At 40.5% G+C, this 21414-nt stretch overlaps 1 protein-coding gene across 1 annotated transcript in view; it reads right to left on the reverse strand.

Moving 5' to 3' along the window:
• The window catches only part of CAMK4 (calcium/calmodulin dependent protein kinase IV), a 140479-nt gene that overhangs the window by 9999 nt on the left and 109066 nt on the right, over nucleotides 1-21414 (reverse strand). The window contains exons 6-8 of the mRNA XM_042028029.1: nucleotides 5483-5573; nucleotides 3598-3672; nucleotides 120-195 (exon numbers count right to left, since the gene is read on the reverse strand). Coding sequence (XP_041883963.1) covers nucleotides 120-195; nucleotides 3598-3672; nucleotides 5483-5573 — 242 coding nt within the window. The remainder of the gene's footprint in view (nucleotides 1-119; nucleotides 196-3597; nucleotides 3673-5482; nucleotides 5574-21414) is intronic.

Here is a 21414-nt window from a genome sequence, read left to right on the forward strand (position 1 = left end):
CTTCAGTAAGTTTAGGAATAGAATAATTAAAGTTCAGGATCTTGTCTTTTCCAATGGCACAGCTCACGGTGTCATGGGTGCTAAAAAGTGAACCTCTCTGTAGCACTGTCTGCACTTACAGGATGTAGGTGATAATCCCCAGAGACCACATGTCCACCTCAGGGCCATAGGCACATCCCCGTAATATCTCTGGTGCTGCAGAGGACAAAACACTTGTCAGTAACATGAAAATTGAGTGAAGAAATAACAGTCACAAAGTCAATTAAAGTCCATGCACAGTTGTATCTTTTATAAAAAGTTAGGACTGCCCCTTTATCTCTTAATTAGGCAAATGATTCCCTTCACTGACTATAAAACAAGAGAAGTCATGCCCAGGCAGACCCAGAATAAAATGAGAAGTGTACTTCGGCTTCAATTTGTTTTTTACATTTGCAAAAGGAACCACAGAAAGCTACAGCTGCACTGGAGCTACAGTGTGACCAAGAAGGTGGCGCTTTAACTTCAGTATTTTACTTAGTGTTTTTATAAATACATCAGCGACAAAAAGAGGGCCAATGGAAATCTCCACTCTTTATTGGATGCAGAGACAAACATTGGAACTGAGGATGAGGAAGAGGCTGAGGTACTTAATGCCTTCTTTGCCTCAGACCTCAACAGTAAGGCCTGTTATCCTCAGGGAACCAGCCCCTGAGCTGGCAGACAGGGACAGAGAGCAGAACAGACCCTGTGCAATCCAAGAGGTGGCAGGGAGTGACCTGCTGAGCCACTTAGACACTCACAAGTCCACAGGACCAGATGGGATTCATCCAAGGGTGCTGAGAGAGCTGGTGGAGGAGCTTGCCAAGCTGCTCTGCATCATTGATCTTCAGTCCCATCTAACTGGGGAGGTCCCAGATGATTTGGAGGCTGGCTAATGTGATGTCCATCCACAAGAAGGGCTGGAAGATGGATGCAGGGAACTACAGGCCTGTGAGCCTGAACTCAGTGCCAGGGAATGTCACGGGGAAGATCATGAGTGCAATCACACAGCACATACAGGACAGGAGATCAGGTGCAGCCAGCAGGGGTTCAGGAATGGCAGGTCCTGCCTGAGCAACCTGATCTCCTTTTATGACCTGGTGGTCCACCTGGTGGATGAGGGAAGGGCTGTGGATGTTGTCTATGGGGACTTAAGTAAAGCCTTTAGCACTGTCTCCCACAGCATTCTCCTGGAGAAACTGGCCACTCATGGTTTGGACAGTGGTGGTGTCACTGGGTAAAAAACTGTCTGGACATCTGGACCCAGGGAGTGGTGGTGAATGGAGTTACATCCAGCTGGTGCCTGGGCACCAGAGGGGATCCCCAGGGCTCAGTGTTGGGGCCAGTCTTGTTTTACGTCTTTATCGTGATCTGGATGATGGGATCGAGGGCACCCTCAGTCAGTTTGCAGATGACACCAAGTCAGGCGGGGACTAGGAAAGCTGTACAGAGGGATGTGGACAGGCTGGATCCATGAGACAAGGACAATGCATGAGGTTCAACAAAATTAAATGCCAATCCTGCCTTGGGCCACAACAACCCCCTGCAGTTCTACAGGCTGGGGGCAGAGTGGCTGGAAAATGGCTCAGCAAGAAAGGACCTGGGTGTGCTGGTTGACAGTGGCTGTACATGAATCAGCTGTGCCCAGGTGACCAAGAAGGCCAAGGGCCTCCTGGCCTGTGTCAGCAATAGTGGGGCAGCAGGAGCAGGGCAGTGACCGTCCCCCTGTGCTGGGCACCGGTGAGGTCACACCTCGAGTGCTGCGTCCAGTTTGGGGCCCCTCACAACGTGGAGGCCCTTGAGGGGCTGGAGCATGTCCAGAGAAGGGCAATGAAACTGGTGAAGGTATAGAGAATAAGTCCTAAGAGGAGCAGCTGAGGGAGCTGGGAGTGTATAGGTTGGAGAAAAGGAAGCTCAGGGAGACTTTATCGGTCTCTACAACTACCTGGATGGAGGTTGTAGTGGAGTGAGGGTTGGCTTCCTCTCCCACGTAACAATGGTAGGTCAAAAAAAAATGGCTAAAGCTTCACTGGGGGCGGTTCAGGTTGGACATTAGGAAGAATTTTCTCACAGAAGGGGTGGTTAAGCATTGGAACAGGCTGCCCAGGGAGATGGTGGAGTCATCATCCCTGGAGGTGCTCAAGAAATGCCTGCACATGGCACTTAGTGCCATGGTTTAGTGGCTGGACTTAACGATCTTGGAGGTCTTTTCCAACCTTCATGATTCTATGATTCTATTCACTTGGCACTTTATTTAGGCTTTATTTTTGATATTCCATTTTAGTTGGAAGGAAAGACAGACCATTTCAGGCAGCTGCTTTTGCTGTAGGGAGGAGCAGACAGAAAGGCCAGGCAGTTTTGGGGAACTCCAGCTCTGCAACAGTCAAGAGGTGTCAATGTCTGCCCAAGCAGCTTGACAGGCACAGCTTGAGGACCCTGGTCCCACTGGATCTGTGGTGCACATGGGATGACTGCCACGTTTCTGGAGCACAGTGGGCTGGCTGTACTTACATGCATCAATGCAATCTCTTCCCCTTCCCACATAACACTTGCAGAGCTATGAACAGAATGGTTTTTAGTATTTTTTAAGATTTCCAGAAGTTTGCTTTTGGTGAATGGATTTGTCTGACACACTGCCGTTAGTTTAGATGTTGCCTGTAACAGACTGATCAAGAATCATTGCTTTGCACTGGCTTAATTTTTGTGCTACTCTCAGAAATCACTTGTTCTTCTTGTTAAGTTCACTGAAGACACAAGATTGCAGCAAACTAAGTTCTCTGTGATCATCTTTGTGCCTTCAGTCCTCTGCATCCATCTGCACATCCCAAGGACTGTAGATTGTCAAGTCTTGATGCCAAAGTATTCAGACTCCAGTATGTGTTTTTGTTGCTGTGTCCTTTCTGGAGAAGCTGCTGATAGATGGGTGGGCAGGATGTGGGAGCTGGCAGCCCAGAACCATCAATTATTCACAGTTTAATTTGGCATTTAAACAGTATTTCTCCTGGGTTTCCTCCAATTCTGGGAAGTAATGCTTGAATACTTTCCGGGCACCAGGAATTCTGCATGGTCAGTTAACTTGAGTTGTAAATCAAGGATTGCTATAGGCACATGACTATAGGCACAAAGCTCCTTTCTTCTCTTCTCTGCAGAGATATTCAGCCTCAATCCTTCCCACCAAATCAACATAACTCTGAGGGCTCTTCTATGGGAATAAGCCTTATCCTGTTTTTATTGTATACAAAGTTGGGCATAAAAAGGGCTAAGCTCTAACTATGGATGTGTGTCATTGCCAGTATCACTGTCCCAAGAGAAGACAATCAGAATATTAATAGCTAATATGTGAAATACAGTTTTGTGAAATGAACTGGACTGGAACTAGGTGCTGCTCTAAAGCAGATTTGGCACCTGTGTGTGCTTTGCAGGCAATGTCATAGAAGGTAATAGACAATGACAATGTCACCTGAATTGCATTACCAGCTGTTCTACGAGGTAACAGAGTGATCTCATGGTCTTCTCCAGTGTCCTCTTTCCTTTGACTCTGAAGTTATAAAAGCAAAAGTAAGTAACAAAACAACATACCACAGTACCCTGGAGTTCCACAAACTGTCTTCATGGTCACATGATCTTCCACAATCTTGGAAAGTCCAAAGTCAGCTGTTAAGATGGTTTGGGAATATTAATGTTCTTACTCCCTGTAATTATGTGGTTTTTATGTTGTTTATGCAATTAAATAAACATTTATACATTAAATGAATGGTACTGACATTTCGAGAAGTAAGCATTGATTTAAAGAATCTACCCAGACTGCAATCCAGAAGCAAAATTTGCCGTACAAATGAGTATTCCTGGCTCTTGTTTGACAGAAATGTAGCTTGTATTTTACTCTGAAAACTGCGCAAAGCCAGTACAGTGGGAGGCCTAAAGGCATACAAGCAGAAATCCAGAAATGTATTTTAGGTATATATGCAGTTTCCACTCTGTGAGTAATCCAATAAAATTATCAGAAAAATTTCAGGTTGCTTTTTTGGACAAGGGTCAGAGTATGTAGTCTCTGCAAGACAAAATCCCAGCAGTGTTTTGATAGAAAGGTGCATAAAGATGGTGTCAGAAGAAGTATTGATCATCCTTTCTGGAGTGTTTCCACCCTGAATTACTATTCAGAAAGCAAGGGCTTCATGACAGTACACACAGTACTTGCATGACTCCTTTTTAAAAGTCATAAAAATGGAAGTGTTCACAACTCTTTTTTTCACCAAGAATAAACTGAGCTTATTCAAATTCCAGTTTAGGTAATGACAATCACCCTTGCCTTAAAAATGTAAAATAAAAGTATTTGATTTTGTTTTGTTAGACTGAACATAAAAGGGAACGTTTTGACTCAAGATCAGGATAAAAATAGGTCACTTGTTCCTAAACGACTATCCTTTACGTATTATTATTTATCTAATTAAAAATACAGTTTACTTTTATAGACACAGCCACTCATTGTAAACTGGATTTCAATTTAAATAAGGCAATGACCTTACCAGGAAGATGAAGAATTGTGGCATTTAGGAAATGCTTCAAAAGGCCTACACACTGTGGACGTCAAACCAAAACCACTGGTGCTGCATTAAATTATCAAGTTTAGAGCTTATTATCAAAGATAAGAACTAGGATAAGACATAAATTAAGATATCATCACCCTGAGAGCCAAGACATTCCTAGAAATTTATACTAAATTGCTTGAGGCCAGTTCATGGAAATTTGGCTCCAGAAACCCATGATGAACACCAGCCTGATGAACATGGAAACACTCACTCCTAAGGGAGTGGTGTTTCCAAACTGGTGATATATGGCTCAAAAGAGTTGCACAGACACTCCTTGTTGCTCAGGCAAAAACTAGGCGTGTCCAGAACTTTTGGAGGTCATACCATTTGGAAGTGTCTGCCATCTCCAACAGAACTGGCACAATACATTCCTGATCAGGAGAGCCTTGTCCTTCCTCACCCCCTCTGTGGTGCTGACCGTGCTTCAGAGAGCTTCCCTGTGCTCTTTGCAAAGATCTCTCTGTGTGCCTCAAATCTGCCTTCAAAACAGAAGTCAGCCTTGCTCAGTTTGCTTTCTACCACTTATCTGTACATTTTTGTTTTCACGCCAATATATCTTTCCGCTTAAGGTACTAGTTCAACAGAAAAAAAGGGGCATACAAGTGGTGCACAGAACTTTATGCTGTTCTCATGATCCTTCTCGTTCTCAGTGGTTTATTCTCTGCCACGTTTTGCATGATTTTGGCTATAAATTCTCTAAGCAAGCATCTAGTTTTGCATTGGTTTTGAAACTACTATGCACAGCTGTGCCACTGAAGTAACATGCTGTTCATTAAGCACTGGCTTCAAACAGGGTGATTGTGAGATGCATATACTCCAAACATCAGTTAGCACATATTACTGATGCAGGGAAACACATATTTAATGCTGCTCACCAATTTTTAATGGTGCATCCGGTGCTGGTGTTGCATAGAGTAGATTTTCCGGCTTCAAGTCCCGATGCACAATCCCATTTGCATGCAGGTACTAAAAAAAGAGAAAGACAAAGCATGTAAGTGAGAACGGTCAAGCATGAGTTGACCTCTTTCTAATTCTCTATAGTAGCAGATTAACATTTGCTCTGTGTGACACAGAGTTGCTTCATCAATTTTCAGCAGCTCTTTTTTCTGCAAACTTGCTCAGCATAGGATCCTTGAATTCATACTGTAATCTGAATATGAAAATAAAATTTGGGAAGGTGGAGATCATGTTCATTTGGGAACAAAAATCATCTCAGAAAGCATCCTTGAATTCTAAATACAGCAGTAGTTCCTAAGAAGCAATCTAATAAATGTTGAGATGCGGAAGTCCAGCTCAGAGGAAGATAGTTTCTGTACATTATAACATTCTGAGAGATAGAAAAATGGTCACATAACTATTAAACAATTTAATAGACATATTTGAGTCGAAAGGATGCAGTAGGTGTCCTGGGTCAGCTACAAAATGCTCAGAGTCCACTGGTGCAGACTTCTTACAAGTTTTAAAACCACTCAATTACAAAGTCCCAAAAATCCATCTGTCTTGCCAAAGCACATGCAGTACATGTGAATTCACTCACCATTGAATTCCTGCCTTGCACTAATGGAAAGAAAAATTTCTAGAACACGTGGCTGCCACTTACACTGCTATGGACAGAAATATTAAAAAAATATGTAATATACAATATACTGATAGACAAAAAAGGATACACTAGTGAAATAATTTCTGTATTTCTTGTTGATAAAATGTTCACACAAAGCTCTGAAGTCTTAGAAGAGAAATGCTTAAGGGTAGAATCACATTACCTTACTCGAAAGTCTCATATTCTACATTTTAGTAGCATCTCCTCAGCTGTGCTTCCACTACCAAAAAAACCCAGTCTGTGTGCATATTTATGCAGGAAATGACAAATGGTTGAATATTCACCTAGACAACACAGCTATAATGTGCACTTGAGTTAGCATCTGAGGTGAATTCTTGACTGTGTATCTCATTGGAATTTTAGTTTGTATGAATTGGCAGTGATTAAATAACATTAAGGAAGAATAATTGCTCTGCCCTTGGGCAGTTTTAGTGACACTCTGTGCTTTTCACCTGTGTGTTTCTCATAGTGCAATAACTGTTTTTATTGACTTCCTCTGCAATCCTAAAGTCACAGGATTTGTCATGGTGTGGCTTTTAGAGATCAGCCAAAGACTCTCACTTTTCTTCACAGTGGAAATACGTGTTTGTTCCAGCTGTTTTCTACAGCGAGATAACTAATCAATTATCCAATGTAAAAACAGCCAACAACATCTGGAAACTGATGGATTGTACCCTGCTACATCCTTTAATGCAGCCACATCTGCATTGGCTGCAAACAATCATGTCCACCCTGCATAAAAATATATCTTCATCTGCCAGTGAAGGCATAACTGCAGCAAAGGTGCTCCCGTGGCATAGCAGGGATGTGTTTGATACTGAGGTGATAGTGACACACAGGAAGTGACCAAAAGCCATCAGACTGAGGTGGACAGTAAGAGATGTCTGAACTGATCTGTGTTCATGTGCTGCAAATCAGTTTAGCTGCCTCTGCAGGAGTGAGAAGGATCAGACATTTCACAATCACTTGGTGGAAAACAGACACTTCCAATTCATCTGCACAAAAAATCCTTGATCAAATTTGTGCAGAGAAATGTTCCAGCTAAGTTTGTTGCAGTGTTTTAGCAGGTCCTTTTCAACACATGCCCATAATCTTAAAAACATTTTATGCTGTGAGGCTGAAAACATAGAAATTTTCTTCTCTTTCCAGAAACACATTTTTGTGGGAGGGAATTTTGGGACAAACTTTGGGAGAAGCTGTTCAACTTTTCCTCCCTTTTAAGTCATAAAATGAGACTGGCTTGTGGGGCTCCTTCTCAGACACAGCAAGAACCATAACTGAGAACATCTGCTAACTACGTTTGTGCCTCATGACTGACTGACTTTTTAATCAATTTGTATTGAACTTGGAGTGTGAACTGGTTTTTTTTGTTACAAATTCACAAAACCCCAAGTAGGAAAACTTCCTTCCTCTGTCCAGCCCACCATTTGCATAAAAATCACACGATGGGGGTGCCCAAAAAATGAAAATTGCCTCAATAACTTAACCCATGCCTTCAAAGATTGTCACTGCAATAATCTGAGGTCTCTCTCTCATGTGCCCTCATCACAACACATGCACCTACTCCCTCTTCACCACACCGCCCCTTATCTTCCCAGTATCTAATCCAGAATTCCTCCTCTGACATCTCTCTGCAGCCCACACAGGTCCTGCCATGTCACACCCTAAAATCAGCCCTTGCTCCTCTCCTCATCCATTGTTTCTCCTGCTTGACTTCATATTTGGGCTGGGACAAGACATGCACATGGCTGAGGCTGCCTCGTGCTGCCAGGTCCTGGGTTTAACAGACCTACTGTTGGCAGCTTGTATCTTTCATAACACATCAAATTTGTTGAGTTTGGCCAATAGGGTCAATAGTTTTGTTATGAACTAACAGACAAAAGGGCAACATGGTTAAAACCCCCAAAACCAACCCAACAAAAAACCCCCAGTGTTTCTATTGATGTGGATACCCTATTCTTCAGGGAAGTACCAGTCAGGCTTGTGGATCCCCTGAGGGGATAGCCCTCTGAGGGGATAGACAGCTGGCTGGATTTCTGCAAAAGGTGTCTGCCTCCAAACAGCCTTGTTACTAAAGGTCTCCAGCAGATGCAGTGGCCCCCTGTGCTCCAGCCTGAGCTGCCAGTCACTCACTGGGAGAGTTTCCCGCTCCACAACCCCCTTGCAACACTCTGTCCATTTTCAGCACTGCTGCCTTACTTTGTAGATTCCCTGGGACTAACACGTTGGTAAATTTTCATCTGTCCCAATAGCTCTGCTCCTCATGTTGTGTTAGAGCTCCTGCTATTGACAGGACTACTACTTGGTCTTGTATAAATATGAGCAGTATTCTGAGCTAAAATATTTTGGCTGAGAAACAGGTTTAGGTAAATCAGCATAATCCACTTCGTATAACACTTATCTCAATTTATATGTGCTATGTTTTGATTGCTCTCCCTTTATTTCTCATATACAGATTTTAATAAAAGTTATGTTCCTTTGCAGGCAGAGTCTCTGCAGCATAACTTCAAAGATTTTCCCAGTTTGTAGTAAAGATCTGGGCATTGTGCACTTCCATTATAACACTTCCATTATAAGACAGGTATCCTGTGCTCTAATATTTATCTGCTATGTCTCTCAATGACCAAGTTATGTGATGAAATGACAGGATCTGGGCCCAGATATCATTCCAGAGTTCACGTTATGACCCTAGGCATTGCTGAATTACATCGCTTTCCCCACATAAAATGTATGGATAAGACTTGGAAAATACTTCATTTCTATGGCTGGATGTAGAGTTTGTAAATGCACAGCACTGCAGAACAGTTTAATATAGCATGCACATTAAAATGTGATCATGATGTGGTACTCTCACTGTAGCTAAAATATCCTGGTTTCACTTTCTTCAGATTTTCAATAGAGAATGCCAGCCAATAAAAGAAAACAAAGACATCCCAGATAATCCGGGACAAAAGTTTTATGACAAAATTGAGTAGCACAGTACTCTTTGATAAACTTTGAGGTGAGACTCATCATGACACCAGGTCATGCTGAGTCTGACATACAGGCCCTTCTCTGTAGGACTTGCTTAAAATGAAGGCAGTCTTCATTTTGGCCTTTACTCCTGGGGTACACAACAGCAACTCCTGACTGGACAATTTCCATGACTTTAACTATGACTGCAATAGAAAGACTTTTTGTCTTTTTTTTTTCCCCTAAGCTTTTTTCTAAAGAACTCTAACTCTGCTGCATGAGTTCCTTTTGTTCTTTATTTTGTTGTTTAATAATTCAGGTACCTATCTAACTTGAAAGATTTTATAACAAAAGGACAAATGCAAACTGCTTAAAACTCTAGCCTTATCCCTTAATTTTATTTATGGTACCCAGTACACAGAACTGTAAAAAAGTAGGGCTGTAATGAACCTGAATCATCCATTCTTCTCTATGCTCCTTGGCAGCATCAATTACACCTACAACAGTTTGTTCAATTTTTTCCTGCAGACCTCTGCTACTAGAGACTCTACAATTTCCCCAAGCAATTTATTACAGGGCTGTGCTTTCCTGACTGTTACAAAGTACTTTCCTGCGACTCACCTGGATTTTGACAAGAGCAGATGAAGCCCATTGCTCTGTTTCTTACATGCAGTAGAGGCAGAAAGCAGATTATGTCCTTTTTTTGCAAGAACCTTTTGAATACTTGTTACCATGTACACAAGCATTCTTCTAAGACTGAAGGACTTTTGTTTGCTCAGCCTTTTCTAGACTTGTGGTCATTCTTGTTCTCTCCTCCAGTCAATGTCAATTTGCACCAATGTATTTAAAATGCAAAAATGCATTCCAGTTGTTGTGACATGAAAAACTTTATAGAATGTACTAATAAATGTATTTGCCACTTTTTCCCAACATATACCACTCCTGTCTGCCTTTTGATCCAGTACAACCTTCAAGTCCTTTCTCTTTTTTTCCCACTGTCCTTGAATGTACAAAAAGGACATTGAATTTTAGCAAAGTTATTTTATTCCTGATCCTACCCTGCAACATACCTGAACCTTTCTCCAACTTTATGGTGTACAGAATTTTTTATAAGTGGGCCTTCTATTCCATCATATGAGGTTACCAACCAAAACCCTAAAAAAGCAGAGAAGGGAAGGCTTCTCCCAAACCTCCACTTTTGATCTTCAGACACACTGATAGACATCCTCTCAGTAGAAACAACCAGGCTCTAGACAGCTTAAAATGACATAACCTTGATAGTATTTCCCTAATTTATTGTAAGACTGTCAGATGAGTCAAGTACCAGAAGCTTTACTTATGTCAAGTAGGTGCAATATCTTCTGCTTCTCCCCCACTAACAATGTCCCTTACCCTGTTTGAGAAAAAGTCAGCCTGATTTGGCATGGGTTGATCTGAACAAAATCCTACCTTGCTGATGACCTCCATGCCTTGTTATCCCCCAGATGCCCCACATTCTGTTCTTCACAATTTACTTCAGATTTTTTGGGGGAGTGAAGTTAATTCGTTCCTTCTTCCTCTTGAAGTGAGTACTACATATATCTGCTTCTCTGCCCAGCCTCCGTCCTAAGTGAGTGAAGTGAGTGTTATCTATTAAATCTATTTTGGGCTTAAAAAGCTTGTTCTTTAAAGATTGTACTATGCAGGTCACTGGGTGCAAACAATTTTAAGAATATCTAAATTATTTGAATACACTCTGAAACTAATTTTCACTTAATCTTTTCCTATTCTAGGCTCATCTTTTACAGCTCAGTCACTGCTATTAAATGTGCTAGGCATCTAGGTATAACTGAACTTTTAATGGAAACTAGAAGAGAAGAAAAAGGCAGAAACAGTGCTCCCTTCTTCTAGATATCTTTCAGTAGGTCTCCTTCACCTGTAGCTCTTCTTACGAGGATGATTAAGTTTGCTACCCTTCTTATCTCATGCTGGATGCATTCTCATTTTCTGTCTTGGCCTTCCTGGCTTCAGCCTTTGAATTCCTCGAGTTATTCCAGTGCAGGCATGAAGACCCTGACCTGTTCTCTGCTTTCCTTTAACTCCAGCATGGTATGTTCCTGAGCAGTGACCTTTATTCAAGGATGATGATGACTGGTTTCTGTGTGCATTGGTTTAGCAGTGGGGAGAAGCCTGATGTCTGATGTGGTGGCTGCAGTGGTTTCATCACAGCAATATCTGTCCAGGATGCTGAAAATGTGACAGCCACTGTCATGAATACCAGATTCACGCATGTTTTCAAACGGAAAATTTCCACCAGTTTCCTTGCTTGATAAAATACATGTAGGACTTGCATGTTGAATTCATTATGAAACCAGGACTGTAGGATTTTGAACCAAAGCCAGCGCTGGACATCTTCTGCTATAAATGCAGTGATTACATGCATAAGGAACTGAAAACAGGGAGGTTTTTTTCTCCCTTTTCAGGAATGTCTAGACTTGTAATTAAGCTCGTTCTGTAGCCCTCACAAAAGCTGCACAAAAGAGTGTCATTGCATAATGAAAGCTACTGCACAGTAATTTGATTTGATTACAGCCATATACTGTTTGAATAAGGCATGGTTAATTGATACAGATTTTGCATCAGTTAAGAGGAAGCTTAAATCAACTTTTAATAAACCAAAAAGATATTGGAAAAAAAAAAAATCTGTTTTGTAGTCCTAGGAAGGTGAGTGATTTCACTTTATGCAAGTAGAATGGAAAAGCCAGTCTCCACGTAATGATATCTAAAGTCATCATTCAGCACAGATCTTACAGAGTACAGAGAAACATTCAAAATGCATCACTGAAAATGTACCTGGAATCCTACATTCCACATTGGTGCAGACTTTGGAAAACAAGGCACATGCGGCTTGGGGAAATGGAGAGATATCTAAAATGTTATAGTTGGTGAGCACCTATGTACTGTTACAATCTCATGCATATATCGGCCAATTTGCAATTCAGAGGTTCAACAACTGCCAGGAAGTTACAGATTGATAAGAGGATATGGTATGTCACCTGGAGCTACCTAGGCTTATCCTAGGGCAAACCAGGCAGTTCTTCTGCATCTCAGTTTCCACGTTTTCGAAACTGTCGAGGCATGTAAGCTGCACAGATGTCAGAGTGACAAGTGCAAAGGGAAATGGGGACACACAATAATTTGCTTTTGAAACGGTGCTGTCCCCACTGAAATCCATGTAAAATTCCTCTACTTCAACTTTGTCAGACTTTATTTAAAATATGTATAGTAATACAGCTACCATGAGCAGCCTGTTCCTGTGTTTCATTTATCCCCCAGGCAGAACATAACTTTAAATGCAGAGCAGGACTTGAAATCCTATATGCGTTGTCTTTGGAAATTGGATAGTTTTATTTGTGCTGATTATGGAAAAGTGCATTTATCTGACTCTGTTGCTTACATGGTAAAAACATTATTTAGTGTTAGATTTTTTCTGTACAAAATAGAACACAAGAATGGAAATAATTTTGAAAATACAGGGATTGTTTTAAGAGGTCTTGCAGAAGTATATGTTAGAATTCTTACTTAAAGAGCTTCAAAAAAAGACACCAAATAAAAAAACATCGTCAATGGTAAGGTCAGAACCCAGCTCCAGAGGCATCAACAAGGTTTCAGTAATAAAAGTGTGAGATCAAGTTACAGTTATATACACATCCTTATCTCCCCTTTGCCACCATTTCTTTCCTGTAGTTATGTTGGTTTTGGGACTGAATGAACAGAGGACCATTTTATCACCACAGAGGACAAAACCAACATCAATTTATTTTCTGGATGTATTTCAGCAAGTTTTGGAATTCAGTGTCTGGATGACAACAAAACAGAGGCTTAGAAAGGCCACAAATAATGAAAAATCCTACAAACACCTCGCAGAAATCTGATTCTTTGCACTTGTCTTGCTTTTAGTGGTTGCTCCGAGAAATAGGAGTATGCCACTATGTTTGCTACTTCATAAACCAACTTCCAAACATTTTCATAAAATGTCAATTAGCCTAGTTAGATTAATTTAACTGAACATTGTTTTAGTGGAACAAAGAATACTTGCCTTTGTACCTTGCATAAGTATGCATTAACACAACTAATTTGATTTATAATTTCAGATAATAAATCTGTGTATTATGAAAAAGAATGAAGAAATGCATCAGCATAAATGAATAAATCCAAATCTGGTTATTTTCTTTGCTGATCTACAATATTCAAAGTTATGAGATAGGTCAGAAAGGAGGTTTTAGATTAAGCAATTGGGTTATATAAATTTTCAGCTGCATTCCCCACAATTAATTTTATTTTACATTTGGAAGCATTTTTATCCTTTGAATGTTCCAGCTTCTAGAAGAGTGAAGCAGCCTTAGGGATGACGACACTACACCAGGTGTGGTGACAGCAAATCATGTACAGTAATTTCTGTACAATCTGACATATGTAGGAGACGGTAACGCACACACCTTCCCACACAATTCCCAAACGAGCGGGCTTTGTGCAGAGAGATAACTGTCTGCAGTGGCATGAAATTCTCCTCTTAAACTGTAAGTAGGCCACAGCAACAGAATAGATAGAAGAGCTTTGATATAGTGTTTTTTTCTTAAATCCATCCAGAACAGCCGCCCACTTGCAGACTATCTGAATTCAGAGAAGAATTAACATACATTTACCATGTTGCTCATACAACCACTCTGCTTAATTTTCTTTTTTTATTTTTTCTTCTTTTTTGTTTGTTTGGTTGGTTGCTTGCTTGGTTTTGGGGTTTTTTTGGTTTGGTTTTTTTGTTTGTTTGTTTGTTCTGCATGTCTGGGGTACAGAAGACAAAGAGGATGCATCTTCTCCTGCAATTGCCCAGACCCCTCATGCAGGGCAATCTTCCCACTGCAGTCTCCACACAGACTGGGCACCTTCCCAGTGCCTGCTCCCTCTCCAGTTGGATATGGAAAAGGTGAAGGATGTATTTTGTTTTGGGAAAACTCAGTAATTTATGGTGAAATTCAAAAGAACCATTGTAATAGATGCAGGATAATACCACAGAATTGCAGTGGGCAGAACTTACTTAACAGGTGTGACTTGATCTGTCAGACCTGCTGAGGTACAGTACACTTCTTTGTGAGGTACAGAAAAACCCAAGAGAGCTAAACTCCTCCAAAAACACCCCCTCTCTTAAAGCAAAAGCCAAAACCTAGCAGTGCAGTTCTGCCCTTGGTACGAGCACGCATTTCCTCTACAGTTTTGTTCAACACACAGAACCTCTCTGCTCAATCTCCTTCACTTACGAAAGCTCTCACAACCAACGCTCCACAGTGTGCTGAGGTTTTATGGTTTGTATAGAGGTCAGAAGACAAAAAAAGCATCACATGCACATTACATTCTACCACTTTGTTATTCTCACACTCTGTTTCCAGCATTTTTTACTTTCTTGACCACAGTCACATAAACAAGCAAAAACCCAAACAAATTGCTAATACACAAGAGTTTTTAATTAACTTCAAGACATGAAAAAATATTTAAATAGCGTTAGAGATGGAATTCTTTTAAGACCAACCTACAAAAAAACAACCCCAAAAGTTTCATAAATACACTAATGTGCCTTTGTAAGGTAATGCTACTACAACAAATTTGAAAGGAAGCAGGGAGCAATTTTATAAAATCAGGTTTCTTCCTTTTAGCCATTGGCATAAATCTACAGAAAGGCTTTTATCAATCTGCTATCCCTATACAGAATACAAAATTCAGCAAGATCTCTGCAATTCTAGCAAATTTAAAAATTAAGTAGATTCTCTATTCTGAACAGGTTATTGAAAAGTAAGTACTGTTTTTGCAAGCCAGTAATGTCTTTGGCTTTGCCATTGGGAAATTGAAGAGATACATATGAAAACCAATCTAGAATAGATCTAAATCTGCTCTCAATGATAGCTGGTGCTAGCTCAGGTCCCAATGACTTTCATCATCAGAGAGACATTTAGCTGATGGAAAACTATTTCTGGCAGCATTGGGTTTCACTGACCACAGGGTTTCACTAGCCACAGCTCGAGGCTACCTGTAACAGGGCCAGAATACAATGCCCTAACTAGCCACAGGTGCACATCTGTTCATTCTGCCCCAACATATTTTAGGTTTTTTGCAAGAAATTGATTTTTTTGTATTCTAATCAAAGCACTAAATTTCATTTTGATTAATTTATCTCCTTTTATTAAGATGGATATTTCATAAAGTAATGCAGCCCTTAAATGGGTAAGTTACAGTCTTTACTATATGCTCTTGAACAAGCAGACTTTGTTCTGCCTGTACTGTACACTACTAAGTTAAGCCATGTCAGAAAGTTCTCCTGGGTGCCAATACTCAATTGTCTACACTGTTCAAGTGTTTAGAACAGCCCTGGGTAAATTAGCACTGATCAAAACAACACCCTGCTTTTCAAGACGAAGGATATTCACATCAGGCAATTTGGCCATTTTTTTTGAAGGCTGGCACAATTTAATGGCATGGATATGGTCTGTAACAAGCCAGCTGGCACTGCTGACAGAAAATTACTGTTTTGGTAGGGTCAGACTTTTAATTGTTTCAAAGGTGAGATTTCAGGGTAATAAACCAAGGAGGATGAAATTTCTCTTGTCCATCCATGAAACTCTTGTTCCAAACGATGCATTTTTTAAAAGTCTATCATTTTAAATACATAATTTAATCTATGAGATACTTATAATCCTGCATTTGAATCCTTCTTTATGTGTAAATAACACAAAGATGTTGTCTTGTGTTAATTATACTGCTTTCCTTGAATGGTGAAGTTTGGCCTGCATGTAATAGCATCACTTGCTAAGCCTAATATTGACCACACATTTAAGTTGCATCAACCATATTATATAAAAAAAAAAATAATTTTTTTTTACTTTTGTGACAGACTTTTACAAAATGTAGTTTTAAACAGCATAGCCCTCAAAGAGTACATGCACAGAAGAGTCTCCACTTACTCATTTGCTAGACATGAGCCCTCAGCCCATGCAATACAAAAGCCAACCTCAGTCTTCCAGGTGCCATTACATTAAACCACAGTGGTGGTGTGGCAAACTTAAGACTGATCTCAGCCTCACAGAACTGTGACACACACACTCTCCTATTCTGAAATCAGGAAGGAAAACAAAATATCATTTCTGTCAGCAACATCATATCTCAGGCATCTCCTTGCTTGAGGTACACCTTGCAGGCTAGACCTGCCAACGATCCCCAACTTTCATGTTTTTACAACAGGAAATTTAAATACTTAAATTGAGAAAAGATATCTATTATGGTCTATCATGGGCACTTGGTGAAAAAACCCAAACTTCACAGACAGCTACTTAGGATCCCAAAACAGAGAGAATTTGTAAGACCCATCTCCATTCTAGGTTTCCGAGCCTGAATTTTTCTTCAGGTGACGGCATTAGGAACAGACTTTTTTGTTGTACTTTAAAAGGTACCAGCAATATTTGTAAGGAAATCAGGTATTTTAGAAAATCAAAATAATAAAAATTACCTATGCCTGTAAAAACGTAACTGGAAGGAGGTATAAAATTCTCATCTGTCAGTAAGTGGAAGAGGTCGGGTAGCCTGCAGATATCTCTGATACCTAGGTGACTGCTTCTATTGAAAACCTTTCTTAGGTTGTACACTACTATAAATATGAGTTTTCTGTAAAGGAATATTACATGGTTTGTGCAGACACTCGAATGTGGAAGAAAATTTTACGTTCTTCTGGGAATCATGACGACTTCATCAAGGCACTCCATGTTCATTGTTTGGACACCTGGAATTCTGAAATACTGCGTGCCACCCTGAGAAATGCCAAATTGTAAACCCGAATTTGCTATCAGTTCCTCCATTTTAGAAACACCAGAAACAGATCAAAATGGGATGTTTAATTTTGGTCTAACAAAGAAACCTCCCTGTGGTTTTGCTGCTCTAGTCCAGAACTTCAGGCAATGCTGCCAATTTTTAAAATACACCATGTGATTATTGTTTTAATATCCAGAAGGCTACAAGTATTTTCCTTTATGAGATCTGCTAATACTGGAAGACAGATAGTGATTTAATTTAAAATTTTGTCACTGAAGAATCTTGAGAATCATGTTTTCAAATATTTTTCCTGGTTTCTATGTGAATCTCTCTTAATTCCAAATGTTGCTATTGTAATGGAGATGTCCATAAGAAACTACAAAAATTAAATTTCTGTTTCTTAGTTGGTGTGCCACGCTCTTCCCAGCATTCAGAAAATCCTTGTAAAAATGCATACGAATATGAACAAAACTGTTGTGCCATGTCACATATACAACAACAGGTTGTCACAACAACATATTCTACAAAGCCACGGAACTTGAAAGCCCCACTATTTTGGCTTTATTTTGTGGACAGATTGTATTCCCAACGCAAATAAGCCAACCTGTCCCAAACTGCAACTTCCAGAGCTGTTTCTCAAAGAGAGTGACAAACTCATGTAATACAAGTGCTTTCCATTGTGAATAGTGATAAAATATGTCTAAGAACCCGCTGTCACCTCCAGCGCCTGCCTCAGGGTCTGTGGTCAGACAGGAGGAGCCTGGGGTGCAAAAGCAGCTCAAGTGTTTGTCTTACAGGCCACTGTAATTTTCAAATAGGATTTAGAGCTAGAAATAGGATCAACCACACATGAAAAATGGCAAATAATCCCATTAAATCAGTGAAATGTTTCTGTTATCTTCAAAGAAACCAGGATGTGTGTGCTAGTTTAATGTTTTGTACTGCACTACCACCATAATTCAAACATCCCTGTGCCTCTGGTCAGCAAATAGTCACTGACGTGGCTCTCAAAGACAGTTGAGGTCTTCTGGTTTAAAACTGTGGAATTAAATGTAATGACCACCACTCATCACATGTTATCACTGGGCTCTGAAGGATGGAGATAGGGTGGCAGTATATTTTTCTTTTTGTATTTTAATGTAGGATTATATTTTTTGTATCAAGTACAAAAGACTTGACTAGCATTGAGGTTAACTTTTTTCCCGTACTAAAAGAGCACAACAGGATAATTAATAATCTGGTCCACAGATTATTAATGTCCACAGATTTTTGTTGATTAGTTTAGCAATCGGTATGAGATATAACATGTATTTATGGTTTTAGAATAACTTCCAAACTGAGGGGATGATAGTATTAAAATTTTGTGTATAGAAATTCATTATATCAGTTAATAAATGTAAAACATGTACTGAGAAACAGGAATGCCAGCTGGGATAAAAAAATTTTTGTCTCGCATCTCTGAATCTAAAAGTAAATCCATATAAACAGGAACAAGTTATTTTGGCCTCATTCAAGTAAACAGCTAAATTGCTACTGATCAGAATGAGAAAACAACCTGACTGAAGAACTGTGAAGAGGATGATTGAAAATTATATCCCTTCTAAACACCCTGGCTTTCATCATCTCAAAATTTATAATACCATCATTTATGATTTTTTTAATCACAGAGGTTTCTGGTTTGCTATGACCTTTCACCATTTGCCATGGTACAAATAAGAAGAACCCGAGTCCCCTCAGCCTCTGCAGGCTACAGGTGAACAATTTCATAAGGCTAAAAAGTGCTAAAAGAAGATAAATGAATGTTAATTCTAACATATTTCAGAACATGGGGTGCCACTCCTACCCCAGATGAACCTCCTCATATCAAACCACAGCCAGACTAGGCTCAATGGCAAATTGTGAATGTAAACACCAATGCTGAAGGAGACAACAACACCCTGCCTGCAGACTGTTTAGAGGGAAAAAATCCTCCTCTTCAGAGGTTTCAATCAGTAAACTTCATGAAACAACCACAGACATGAATGTCCGGATATCAGTAAGGTATCTGACATTACCTCAGGTGTCTTACTGGTCTAGCTGATGGTCGCAGTGATGGAAATAGAGATCAGTAGGAGAAATGCAAAGTAGTCAGGAGCACAAAGCAAGGAAAGCACTTGGTGTGGAGAAACCTCTTCTGGAAAACCAGAGATCAATGGAGGAGTGGAGAGGCTGTTGTTTGATGAGACACTGCCAAAATTGCCCTGCTCAGCAATGCAAAGTACAGGTTTGAAGGAGGATTTGACCACCCTCTACCAGTACCCAGCAATAAACACCAGGCAGGGTGGAATGAACGGGCTTAAGCTAAGGGATTCTTGGCACAAAAAAAAAACCAACCAGAAAGCAGCTATGAATATTTTAAGGCCAGAAGTGAGAAAAAGGCTCCTCACTGTAAAAGTCGCAAGTGTTCAGGGCAACCTTCTAGGGTGAGTGTGCGTGGGTAAAAGGATGAACTTCTTGTAAGGTGATGCTCGGTACAGCTATCAAGAAGACTACATGCTATGGTATTTTTTTTTCTTTCCCTTTTGTACTAAAGGGTGCTGGGTGTGCATGGCAATGTTTTGGTAGCAGGGGGACTATAGGGATGGCTTCTGCAAGAAGCTGCCAAAAGCTTCTCCCCTGTCCAACGGAGCCAATTCCAGCTGGCTCCAAGATGGACCCAGGGCTGAGAGCATCAGCAACAGTGGCAGCACCTCTGGGATTAGGTATTTATGAGGGGGAAAAGTTCCCCTCAACACAGCAACAGCAGTTCAAGGAGAGAAGTGAGAGTATTTTCTTGTTATCACACGGTGATTTAATTGGTAATAAATTGAACTAATTTCCACAAGTTGAGTCTGTTTTGCCTGTGATGGAAGTTGCTGAGAGATTTCTTCCTGCCCTTGACTCATGAGCTTTTTGTTGTTTTTTTTTTCCTCCTCTTCCCAGCTGAGGAAGGGAGGGATAAAACAGCTTAGATGGGCATGTGTCATCCAGCCAGGCTCAAACCCTACATACAGCTTTTTGAACTGTTTTTAGTTGCAGTTTTTGGTGGCTTCTGTGTGTTGTGCTAATTAGCAGAAATAGCATTTGATACATAGGGAATCTGACCCCATGCATCAAATCCTATTTCTTGGGTAAGAGCCAGCTGCAAGCACTTGTGCAGGTGGGCTGGAGGAGGACACAGGCTGAAAGTAGGAAAGCCAAAATGGAAACAATGAGCCAGGAGTACTTTATGTCACTGATGAACTGGAAATGACAACTTCACCCTTAAGTACTGATCTCAACTCAGTGCTTGCCAGGGTGAGCATCACACTGAGAGATGATCTCTGCTCAGCCAAAGCCCCAGTACACAAAACACTGCAAACAAGTAAGATGAGATGACTTTTCTGCCTGCTCAGTGATGCACTGGAAGACGTTCAGATGAGAAATGTCTTCTGTCAGGTAAGAGCAACTCAAGCTGCTAACATGTCAAAGGGGAATGATTTAATGGACTGCTTAGCTCCAGTTCAAGGGGGAGTGTGGTGCAGAGAGAACGTGTAGCTCTGAAATAGTGATGGAAAGGAAAGGTACTGCTGAAAAATACATTTTTCAATCTGTGAGGCTCAAATAAAATTGGCAAAGATATGTTTCACTAAGACTTTTGCCAAACACCAAAGATAGCACTGCAGACTACGAGGCTGAGCTTCCACACAGTCTTGTCTATGATGAGGTCTCCCATTTATGTGCATTCTTTTGCTTAGGTTTTTAATGTTTACTTATGCTGATTTTTGGATAATTAACATTGTTCAACTTAGCCCACATAATCTTGCTAATTGATTACCTGTAACCCATCTTTGCTTCTGTTGCTGCTCTCTTTTCTTTTTTAAGCTAGTTTCAAGGTACTTTATATTTCTTCTCTGTCCAGTTCTTCATTCCACAGGGCCAAATAGTCAAACTACTGGTATCTTCTTGCTCATTTGAAGGACTGTCCCTCTATTATCACATGCTTTGTTTTAGCTTTTCCACCTCCTTCTGTTCAGGTCTCTCACACTCCTTGCACTGCTTCTCTTACACAGATACTCCAAGATCTGTCTTAAGTACCAGCCTCCGTCCACCTTTATGCATCTTCCAGCATCCTGGCAGCACATCCTGTAGTACATACAGCTCTGCTGTTTTCCTCACATAGCAAAGACAGCCAGTTTCATAAGACCACTCTAGAGATGAACCACATTCAGTATTGGCAGGTCCACAGAAATCTGTAAAATACCAACTTCTCTCAAGGGTAGTAATCCAGGTGCTACTGGACACCTATATAGAGTTGTTGAGCTCACAGATGAGGAGTTATCAGCTGGAAATGCAAGAGGAAGAGAGATACTTATCTATATAAGTATATATTTATACACCACAAGATGTGCTATGAGTACATCCCAG

This window comes from Corvus kubaryi, unplaced genomic scaffold, assembly GCF_017639235.1.
Source record: "Corvus kubaryi isolate FWS band 111438036 unplaced genomic scaffold, C.kubaryi_AGA036_p1.0 37302, whole genome shotgun sequence".
NCBI classification, from domain to species: Eukaryota; Metazoa; Chordata; class Aves; order Passeriformes; family Corvidae; genus Corvus; species Corvus kubaryi.